The 11,075-nt window shown below is 58.0% G+C and overlaps 1 protein-coding gene across 2 annotated transcripts; it reads right to left on the reverse strand.

The window, feature by feature from the left end:
* Positions 1-278: 278 nt before the first annotated feature.
* Positions 279-8,641, reverse strand: WDR18 (WD repeat domain 18). Of its 2 annotated transcripts, XM_030256961.4 has the most exons (10): positions 8,374-8,639; positions 7,847-7,957; positions 6,545-6,678; positions 6,042-6,183; positions 5,352-5,495; positions 5,103-5,167; positions 4,876-5,000; positions 2,042-2,208; positions 1,485-1,553; positions 279-1,222 (listed from the first exon to the last, which is right to left on the reverse strand). In XM_030256961.4, exons 1-10 carry the CDS (start codon positions 8,581-8,583, stop codon positions 1,091-1,093), a joined length of 1,299 nt encoding a protein of 432 aa, XP_030112821.1. In that variant the 5' UTR covers positions 8,584-8,639; the 3' UTR covers positions 279-1,090. The 2 variants fall into 2 exon arrangements, with proteins under 2 accessions (XP_030112821.1, XP_030112822.4); XM_030256962.4 differs by lacking the exon at positions 279-1,222 and having other exon boundaries at positions 1,481-1,569; positions 2,041-2,208; positions 8,374-8,641.
* Between the last annotated feature and the right edge of the window lie 2,434 nt (positions 8,642-11,075).

Consider the following 11,075-nt stretch of genomic DNA (forward strand, 5'->3'; position numbering starts at 1 on the left):
AACTGGCGGGAGCTGGGGATGCTCAGGTTTTAAAATGCACTTTAAATCATCTGCACTTGGTGTATTGAACGGGGAGGGGGGGGATGACACAGAGGGATGTCCAGGGGACACTTCAGCACCCTGTAGGGACAGGAAAGGACCCTCGGGGCAAAGGCAACTGGGCAGTTTGGGGATAAGGAAGCACTTTCCCACTCCCAGTGGGCAGCCCAGGGATGCAGTGATAGGTAGTCAAGGTCTGTGGCCATGCAAGGGTTGTTAAAGAAACCAACTCGGGCATCTTTCACTATAAAAACCAAATCTTTTATGTAAAAAATAAACCTAAACAAAACCCACAACCCCCGCTGCCATGCTGTGACAATACAAAAGGCTGAGTCCCCAAACACCGTGAAAACAGAGTCGTTGGATCCAAATATATATAAACTGTTGACTGACGAGATTGGAAATAGCACCTTGCTGGTCCCCCTGCCCCTCCCAAGAGTGACCCTGTGCCCCAAAACTACCACCTGTGCTCCAAGTCCAGGGATTCCAACCTGCTAGACAGAGCAGGAGCCCCATCCTCAGCCCTGGTGGCCAGGGACCCCCCAAAGTGTCGCAGCAGCCCCCACTGCACCCCCGGAGCAGGAGCCACTCTGCTGTGCAGAGCGTGGGGTCCGGTGGCACTGAGCAGCAATCCCCAGGACAGGGTGGGCAGAAGGGGGTCTCCAAAATCCAATCTCAAACCGGTATTGAGAGAAAAAAACACTTTTCTGTCTGCACTGCAGGGTCAAGTAACGAAAAGAAACAAATAAAAAGGGGCAGGGGAAGAAACGGGGAACGAGCAGGAGCTGCATCCTGAGCCCTCCCAGGAGCCGGCGACGCTCCTCCTGCAGCGGCCCCGACTCGGAGTGTGCTGTCCCTGCGCTGTCCCCTCGCGGTCCCCGCGCCGCTCTCAGTCCCGTGTCACGGAGCAGGCGGAGGCGGCGGCGTGTGCCGGGGCAGGGGAAGGTGAGCCGGGCGCTGCAGCCGGCTGGGCGGTGCCCGAGGGCGGGCGGGTCTTCCCCAGGAGCCGGACAGGGAGAGGCGGAGGGGTGCGAGGGCGGGGGGAGCCTCTTCACTTGGCTGGTTTGGTGATGATGCGAGTGGAGAAGTCAAAGAGGTCCTTGTTGATTTTCCGGAGGTTGCTCACCTCCTCCTCCAGCTCGCTCACCTGGATCGTCAGGTGCTCCTGGTCTCCCACCAGGTTCTGTGACACGGAAACACGACAGACAAGTGTCAGGGCCTCAGCTCTGACAGGCACAGGCTGCTGCTCCCTCCCCAGCAGTAAACACCAAACCCTTTGGTCCCTCCCTCCTCTTTCTCCTCAAAGTGCAGCCCCTCCTGCCCATATCACCAGCAGATTTCAGAGCTCTTTTCCCCTGTTCCCGTGTCCCAACTTGCTCATTAGTCAGACAAGGATCCCCCTCAAGGGGTCAGTACCCAATTCCCAGCCCGGGAGCAGCTCTCACCTTTTCCCTCGTCGAGTACATCTGCGAGTACATCCTCTCTGCCTTCTCCAGGTAGCTCTGCCCAGGCTCCTGCAGGGACCAGAATGGAGGGGTTGGTAGAGCAGACACAGACCCTCTCCCCATGCCCCTGGACTGGGTGATCCATCCTGCTGTCCCCTCTGTCAGGCAACCAGCCCCTTGGCCTGCTGCCACCAAGCCAACAGGGAGCTCATCCATCAGCTCTGGCAGGACTGTCACTGTCACTCGCCCAGAAGCAGACACTGGCAGAGGGGAGCAGCTCTGGGACCACTGGCAGAGAGGCTGGGATGGGCAGGACACTGATGGTGTGCGACCCATCTGCCTGGGGACAGCCACGCCAGGACCAAGGAAATGGTGGGACAGCAGAGCCAGCCCATCACGCTGCAGCACGGGGCTGGGAGGACAAATGACTGCAGCAGCCAGGATGGGGAGGAAGCTGGAGCAGAACGCGTTTCACCAGCTGGAGGAGAAGCTTTGCTCCAGCACAACCCCTCCCTGACGTGTGTGTCCCCTCCCCAGCTGCCCACTGCCCCCAGCACCTGCTGGTGCAGCCCCAGGCGCAGCGTCACCCCCTCGGCGCCCGGCTCGTCGCTGCTCTCGGTGCCGTGCAGGTGCCTGCTGAACTTGGGCAGGGGCACGCTGGGCTTCCCGTCGGGGTTGAACATGTTGGCAGGCGCCAGCACGATGAAGGCGTTTGTCACCGGACCTGTGGGGGGACAGAGGGGACAGCTCAGGCTGGACCCTGGCACAGGCAGTGGCCAGGATTCTCCACCCGCCCCAGCAGCTCTCCCCAGCCTCCCCCACCCCGAGCTGCCATCCATCAGCAGCTCCGTGCTGCCACGATCCATGGCAGAGCTGATGAGCGCGTTAATTACTGCACTGCATTAATTACTGCGCTTACCCACGGCTGCTGCCGCCCCCTCCCAGCTCCTGCTCGCTGTGAGCTCCCACCGCTGTCCCCCACGCCCTGTCAGGCACAGCAGCCCCCAGCCCCCTCCAGCAGGCAGAGCAGCTCGGCCATCACTGCCACAGCCCAGCCATCAACTTCCCCTGGCCAAAGGCAAAGTGAAGATGGTCCACATGCCCCTAAAAGGGGCTGCCAGTGCTGTGGAGAAGGGTGCAGGGTGAGGGAGGGGACATGGCGGGGCCTAGGGAGGCTCAGTGTTGCTGGAGGATTTTGGTCTCTGCAGAGCAACCAGACACAGCAGCTCTGACATGGATGAGGGCTCTGCCATCAGAGCCTGCTCCTAAATCTGATGCTCCCAGGATTCAAGGCTGGGTCCCACCAGCAGAGCAGCAGCTCTGCTGAGTGCCTGGTCCCAGAGCTGTTCCTGGCCAACTCTGATGGCTTCAGTCCCTCCTTAAAGACCAGATGATTGTGCTCCTGAAGAAGTGCCCATCAGTGAGACTCCCACTGCACTGGCAGCTCACGGAGCAGCTCAAGAGGAGAAAATTGAAGGAGTGAACCCAGAGCTCCCCAAACCTGGTCACCACCTGGACACAGCCCCCACAGCCACTCTGGGGCCCCAGTGCAGATGCAGGTCCTGTACCAGATCACCTTGCCCCAAGGCCTGGGGCAGCAGGCAGTGGGTGACCCTGGGCCAGCCTGGGCATGGAGACCAGGCTCAGCTGGGGGGAAACAACTCAGCTTCCAAGAGAGAGCTGCCAGCAGCACACAGCAGCCAGAGCATCCCGGGATGGCCTTGCAAGGGGAGCCCTCGGGGATAGTCTGTGCCATGCTGTGTTTGCAGGGACAAGGATGGAGCTCCTGTGACAGGATGGGAATTGAGGCCTGGAGGGATTTGGGGGCAGCACTGGCTCCCAGTCTCATCCCACAGGTCTCCTGCTTCACCCTGGGGTGGTGCCAACCACACAGAGTGACCAAGAGCAGCCCTGCCTCGCCAGCACTGCCACAGCTCATTACCCAGGAGCAGCAGCCTGACTTCCCAAAGTCCACCCGCTCTGCCCCTGCCAAGGACAAGCCACCCTTGGTGACACAGCCCCCTGCCTGCTTGCCTGGCCCTGAGCCACACTCCAGCTCCTTGGATTTATTTGCAGCAGTGCTGAGGGGAGGGCAGGGGGTCCTGTGTGCCCCCAGCCACCCCTGAGCCTGGCAGAGGGACCGCGCTGTGCTGAGGACACCGGGCCAGAGGCTGCTGTCACATCACCGTGTCAGAGCCCTGTCACCTCTGCCTTGCAGAAGGAGCAGGACGTACTGCAGGGGCAGCAGGGACAGATCTTGCTGGGGGGCTCACGCCTCAGCGCAGAGAGGCCAAGGGGGGACAGGGATCCACGGAGAGGGGGCTGGGTTGGGGCAGCAGATTCCCCCACACTGGGACGCTGCAGGGCCCCAGGGGGACTCCAGACCCAAGGCACAGCTTGAGGGTGTTGGACCCTCAGCCTATTCCTGAGCACACACAGTCACACCAGTGCCAAAGCTGCCAGGGAAACCAAATTCCTGCCCATAGCCAGCAGAGAGCCAGCAGAGACTGCAGAGCAGCCACAGCTCGGGGTCAGTCTGGTCCTGCTCCTCCTGGGATGAGCTTGGTCTGTCCATTCCTCCCTGCAGCCTCGGGAGGACTCCAGTGCCCGGCTCAGAGCCAAAGCCCCCCCTCCTCGGATGACTCACAGCTCCATTTGGTCTGTTTTCACCCTCTAGTGCCAGCGGCGCCAGGCTGGATGGGCGCCGCAGTAGGTCCCAATTAGGGATGGTGCTTGGCAGCCAAAGGGAAGAGGAAAAGGGTCTGCAGGCAGCCTGGCTTCCAGAGACTGCCCTGAGGCAGCAGCTCAAGCACCACAGAGGAACAGGGACTGGCTGTCCCCACCATCACCTCTGGGAGGGGTTTGAGCCATGCCCAAGGCAGCCCCACTGGTCACTGCGGCACCAGGGGACAGAAACCACCACAGCTGGGGGAGGAACAGAGTTAACAAGAGGAGAGGTAAATCCCCAACTGCTGCTCCTGCAATTTGCTGGAGCCATCAGACTGAAATCCCAGACAGCTGCTCATATGGGATTCACTTCAGGCCCCATGAGCTCACGGGCACTACTGCCGGGGTCACAGAGCTGTCTCCCCTCCAGACACAGCTGGGGTGCATGTGGGGTGACTGCTCCCTCGGGAAAACAAGGAGGAGGATCCCGTGTGGCCTCAGCGACAGGGTGAAATCCATGACTCACTCCTGACAGTGCACAGGGGGTTGTTAACACACGGGGCAAGGTCAGGCACCGCTCCAGACAACCGAGGCTCCCTCCAACGCCTCTGCCCTTCCCAGGGCGTGAAGCGAGGGACAAAAACACACCTGGAGTGCCCAGGGCAGTACAGGTGAGACACTGGGCCTCTGGCAGTGAGGATCCAGGAGATAAGGACATTCCTACCTTTGTGATTCATCGTCTTCAGGCACTGCTTGCTCTGGATGTCCCACAGCCGGACAGTTTCATCATGAGAGCCCGAGAGCAGGAGGCTGCCATCTGTGGAGACTGACAGACACGTCACCTGGTTCCTGGAATGGGGAAGAGGATGTTTAAACTCAGGATGACCCCAGGACTGCCAGAAGCTGGTGAGGTGGGCAGATGGTGGCTGGCAGGTATGTCTGGTTCCTCACCTGTGCCCTTTAAAGACCTTCCCGTTCTCCCGCTCTGTCTGGAAGGTCCGGTCTCTCTGAACCGGCTGCAGAAACGAAGGAAAGAAGAGAAAGGGGTTAAAATTCAGGAAGGCTGAATCCAGCAGGTTCATCACCATGTCTAGAGGGGGCAGAGGAGACACAGGGGAACCCGTGCCCTGGCAGGTGACAGCAGTCCCAGCAGGGAGGTGACAGTGGCTCGGGGTGACACCTGCAGCCCCACACACTCACCCAGGCACAGAGGTCGACCTGAAAGATGGAGCCGTCCATGCCCCCGCAGAACATGTGGTACTCAGAGAGGTCCAGAGTCACAGCCATGATCCCCACGTCGAAGAGCACGGAAAGCAGGAGCTCCCCAGACGAGATTTCCCAGAGCTGGAGTGAGAGGGGACAGGAGAATCAGGGGTGAGAATGTAAATGGCAGGACTGGAGGAACAGCGCCATCCTGGAATCCCACACCAGCATGTCCTCCTGGCTGTGGCTGGGAAACTGAGTCCAGGGCAGAATCCAGGATCAGCCTTCTCTGTGAGCAGGAGAGAAGTTTCCCAGGCAGCTTCAAAACAGCTTTGAACCCTCTCTGAGGCCATCCTGCCCCCAGGGCATCCCCTGCCCCACAGACTCCAACCTGCTCCACGCCCTGTGGACATCAGCAATGGAAAATGGAGGAGCTGACCCCGACATTCCCAGGACAACAGGGACTGCAGCAGTCCAGCCTGGGGGCAGGTGCAGAGAAACTGCTGTTGTTGGAGAGGCAGAGCCCAGGTCTGGCAGCTCTGAGTCATTGCAGAGACAGCCAAGAAATTAAGCCACTGCAACTCGGCAAAGCTTGGGGACAGCTTGGGGACAGGGACAGCTTCCTGCTACATGGCAGGAGCCCGGCTGTGACCCCACAGGGTCTGGCACCTCCGAAATGAGCCTCACCTTGGCTGTCTGGTCGAGGGAGGCGGTGGCAGCCCGTGCCAGGGGCCCTCCGAAGCCGCAGCACAGGTCGGTGATGGGGAGGCTGTGCCGGGACCAGACGTGCCGGGGGTCAGGGATCTGGGAGGGCTCTGCCTGCAACACGCTGTGGGGAGAGCAGAGACAGGCAGGTCAGCCAGGACAGAGCCCCCTGGGGAGCTGGGCCACGCTCTGAGCTCACTGGGAATGCCTCTCCTGGCTGCAGGGGCCAGGTGGGACACGGGAGCTGCTGGCAGCCATGGCACACAGATACGGAGGCTGAGATCCCAAAGGGACAAAGACCCTGGGTAAAGGGCACAGTTCCCTCTGTGCCACCCAAGGAAAGAAATCAGAACCATTTGCCTGTTCGCAAGAAGCCCAGGGGAGACCCCAAGGAAAGGCTCCCCGCCCGCAAGGAGGGCACAGACACAGCTGTGGGCTCAGAGGGATCTCTGCTCCAAAATCCCTGTGCCCCCAGCCCCCCTTACTTGTAGAGGTTCCACACCAGGGCCAGGCAGTCCTTGGCCCCTGAGAGGAAGTGGCTGCTGTCGTCGGTGAAGCAGAGGCACGTGAGGTCCTGGTAGTGTCGGTTCAGGATGGCGAGGAGGTTCCCGTTGGACACCTGAGTGAGGGGAAGGACAGCAGGGCGTCAAGGATGAAATTCAGGCAGTGGAAGAGGTGCTGGCACATTAACTCTGGAACCCAGTGATGCCAGAGCTGCTCCTCTGGTCAAGTCACAAGTGTGCAATAAAGACTTGTTGGTCACTCTTAATATTCATATTACTTTGGTGGATTCTTCCCTCCTCCCACAGGTCCTCAGGAGGTGGCAGTGGGGTTTTGAGAGCTGCAAGACACCCCAGGGGTGGCTCGTGGTCCTGGGCCAGCAGAGGCTTTAGGGTGGACAAGAAATTACCCAAGCCTGGAGCATTTCTTATTAAAAGGCAACACTGCAGATGGGGAGGAACCAATAAGAGAAAAAGCTTCAAATAAAAGAAGAGTCTGCTTCTTCCCATGGTCTGAATTATACAAAAAAAAAATCGAACCAAACCTCAATTCAAGGGGTTTCACAGACAGCACAAACCCAGCCCTAGGGGCTGGTTCCAGCTCCATGGTGGTTTCCAGGGAGCCTCTCCAACGTGCCAGAGGGACAGTGCCATGCTCTGGAACACATCTGTGGGTGACAGGAGCTGGAGCAGGGCCCAGCTTGGAGCGTCACAGGCAGCAGATCCCACTACAAGCTCAGCCTCAGGGATTTTTTTCCAGCTACAAGCACATTGGTACAAACAAACCCTGATGGGTTCAGGTAGAGCCACTCACACCATGAGGCTCAAACCTCCCCTGGCACGAGGAGCTCTCCAGGTGAGGCATCCTGGAGTTGAATCCAGGGCTCAGGACAAGATACTGCTTATATTTGCTCATTGGTGTGCTGGAAACACAGCATAATCCCAAATTAATCCAGCAGTAATTAACCAGCAGGACAATGAGCAGAGGCTGGCACCCTGGGCACACACAAACACACAGCTGAAATGTGGAAGAATCACTGAAGGCAAACCAGGTGCTGTGCTGCTGCCTTGTAGGAGCAATACCCAACCCCTGAGGTATCAGAGATGCTTGGAAAGAGGAGAAGCAAGCAGAGTGAAGCCTCTCCCTGAATTCCTCCCACTCCTACTTCAACGAGTGGGTTGTGGGCAGCACAACCTTTGCGTGCTGTGGCACCTCAGGATCAGGATTCACAGACATTTGGGGGATGGGGACACCCCCTGAGTGAGCAGGGCCCCAGCACCCCGTACCTCCCACAGGTAGATGCTCTCGGCGACGCCCGCCAGGATGTAGAGCCCGTTGGGAGAGGCTGTCAGGCAGGTCACAGGCCCGGGACAGATGATCTTCTGCTGCAGCTGGTCCTGGCACGGACAGAGCACAGCGAGGGCTCACACGGGGGAAGGGGCTGCGAGCAGGGGGGGTCTCTGCGAACAGAGGGATGGGGGGCACCTGCCCGTGGTGGTGGGGTCGGAATGGAGGGAGGGGAGGTCTGAGGGTCCAGAGAGGGGCCATGGGGGGTCTCTGCAGAGAATTGAGCCATGAGGAGGTGTCTGAGTCTCCACGCAAAGAGGGGCTATGGGGAGTCTTTGTGGAGAGAGGGGCCATGGGGAGGTCTGACACGGATTTGGGGGGGCTCTGCAGACGGAGGGGCTCCTCATCGCAGAGCCGGGGGGTCCGCGGGGAGAGCGGCCCCGTCACATCCCCCACAGGGCCCGGAGTCCCCCCGTGTGAGGCCAGGGCCGTCCCCCGAGCCGCGGCCCGCCCGCCGCGCCGGTACCTTCCTCTGGAGCTCCCAGACGTTGATGTAGCTCTTGCCGAGCTGGGCCCCCAGCAGGTGCTCGCCGCCCAGCAGCGCCAACCCGCGTGGGCCGCTGTTGCCGCCGCGGTAACCGGGCAGGGCCGAGCCCGAGTGCAGCTCCCAGACCGAGCAGTTGCACAGCGGCCCCGCCGCGTCCGACACCAGCGCCACCTCCATGGGCGCCGCCATCTTCGCGGTCCGCCAGGGCCACAGAGAGCGCGGCCGCGGCCAGAGCGCCGCCTCCCCGCCCGGCCCCGGCCAATCAGCGGCGGCGGCACCGCCTCCCCGCCCGGCCCCGGCCAATCAGCAGCGGCGCCGCCGCGGCCGCCCGGCCCCCGGCCAATCAGCAGCGGCGCCGCCGCGGCCGCGCGGGGCGGAGCTGCGCGCGCGGCAGGAAGCTCAGCAGGGCCCGCCCCGCTCGGGGCTGGATGGGTGACCCCGAACGGCGGGTGCGCCACGGGGGACACCATGGACACCCCACAGGGTTGTGGGGGCCCTGTGGATACCCCATAACCATGGGGACCCCCACAGCCCTTTGGGGACCCTCTGGACATCCCAGAGCTTTGTGGGGACTCCATTAGCTCCTCACAAAACTAAGGGTTTTCCTAATCCTATAGACACCCCACAGGTTTGTGGGCACCCTATGGATACCCCATAACCAGGGGAGACCCCCACAGCCCTGTGGGGACCCTCTGGATATCCCAGAGCCTTGTGGGGACCCCATGAGCACCCCACAAAACTAAGGATAATTCAGATATCTCCCAATCCTATGGACACCCCAGAGCCTTGTGGGCACTCTATGGATACCCCTTAACCCTATAGATACCCCATAGTCCTATGGGGACGCTCTGGACATCCCAGAGCTTTGTGGGGACCCCATGTGTGCCCCACAAAACTAAGGGTGCTCTGGACACCTCCCAATCCTATGGACACCCCAGAGCCTTGTGGGCACCCTATGGATACCCCTTAACCCTATAGATATGACACGGACACCCCACAATCCTATAGGCACCCCATAGCTTTGTGAGAACCCCATGAGCACCCCACAAAACTAAGGGTGCCTTGGGTACCTCCCAATCCTATGGACACCCCACAATCCTACAGGCACCCCATAGTTATGGGGGAACCCCATGAGCACCCTGCCTTTGGACACCCCACGGCCCTATGGGGACCCCATGCACATCTTATAATCCTATCATCACCCTATAAATCCATTCATGTCCCACAGGAAATCCTATGGAAACCCCACAGCCCTGTGAGGACAAAAAACCCCAAACAACACAACTACTTTTTTTTTTTTTTTTTTTTTTAATATTTCTTCACTTTACAGGGTTACAATTGTCTTAAATATTCTGACGTTTAAATACAATCTGTATAATAATGTTATTATAAAATGTAAACTTTCAGTGTTTTTTAAGTTTATTTTCTCTTTTTTTTTTTTAATTTTTACTTTTTTTTTTTTTAATAATAATCAAAAAGTCTCAATACCTGAATGTTTTGCAAAACTGAAATCTTTCACCGGGGCCCCGGGTGCGCCCGAGGCCGCCGCGCTCAGAGGTAGAATGTGGTTTATTTTTTTATTCCTTTTTTTTTTGTCTTTTGTGGTTTTTTTCTTTTTTCATTTTCCTTTTTTACCTGAGTTAAGATATGCAACGCTGGGGGGAGGGGGGCGGCTGCAGCTGGGGCCGCTCCTTTAGTTTAATTTTCTTTCCAAACCCCCCCTTAAAAAAAACTGATTTAGGCTCTTTTTTATTATTTTTAAATCGATATGCAAAAAAAGAAAAATAAAGTGGAAAGTCACCCGCTCTCAAAAATAAGAACAAAGGGAGGGGCAGGGAAAGGAAGGGAGGGAAAATAATAATAAAATAAAAAAAAACCAAACCCAAAACAACCCAAAATAGTGACTGTACAATGCAAAAATCACTAAGAAAATCTAAGCCTGCCCTGGGCATGAAAATTCCCCCTTGGAATTTCTCCTTATGGGGAGCTGGGCTGGACCCCAACAGCAGCAGGAGCTGGACGGACCCTCCCAGGCCCCCCCCAAAAAAAAGGCTCCATGGAGCCACCAAGACCCCCTCACTCCCCACGGAGCCACCAAGGGGAGATTCCAGCACAAAAAAAACCCAAAAAAGAAAAAAAAAAAAAAAAAAAAAGGCTGAAAACAACAAAAAAAAAAGCTGGAAAAAAAAAAACCCAAATCCCCTGAGATCGCCACTTCTTCCCCGAGTGAAATTAAAAATAAAGGTGGGGGGGACCAGCCTGGACCCCCCTCCAGGGGCACCTGGGGAAGGGGGAAAACCCTGTGCTCCAGGTGGGAACCTGAGAACGGAGATACCGAGGGGGGTGAGGGCGTTTCGGTATCGGGTTGGATTGTGTCTCACGCAGATGTGGGTGAATATTTCTTTTTTTTTCTTTTTTTTTCTTTATTTTTTGGGTGGGGGGAAATAGTAAAAAAAGAAAAAAAAAACCAAAAACCTGAGATTGTGAGGCTTAAAAGAAATGCTCAGGTCCTTCGGGCTGTCCTTGAGCTCCGGAGCGTCCTGCAGCTCCGAGCATCCCCATCCTCTGGATCCTGCTTGATTTTTGGAGGAAATAAGCCCAAAGTGGCTTTAAACAGTAGTTTTATGCAGGGGGAGGAATAAAAATTAGGATTTGCCGGTGGGGGCAGGAGCAGAGCTGGA

The sequence above is a fragment of the Taeniopygia guttata genome, chromosome 28 (assembly GCF_048771995.1).
Source record: "Taeniopygia guttata chromosome 28, bTaeGut7.mat, whole genome shotgun sequence".
Classification (NCBI taxonomy): domain Eukaryota; kingdom Metazoa; phylum Chordata; class Aves; order Passeriformes; family Estrildidae; genus Taeniopygia; species Taeniopygia guttata.

Excerpts from the sequence above, each read along its gene's own strand:
- WDR18 (XM_030256961.4), bottom strand. The coding sequence starts at position 8,583 with ATGGCGGCGCCCATGGAGGTGGCGCTGGTGTCGGACGCGGCGGGGCCG. Across the intron at positions 5,496-6,041 it reads CCCTCGACCAGACAGCCAAG|CTCTGGGAAATCTCGTCTGG; the intron begins GTGAGGCTCATT and ends CTCTCACTCCAG. Across the intron at positions 1,223-1,484 it reads TGTACTCGACGAGGGAAAAG|AACCTGGTGGGAGACCAGGA; the intron begins GTGAGAGCTGCT and ends TCCGTGTCACAG.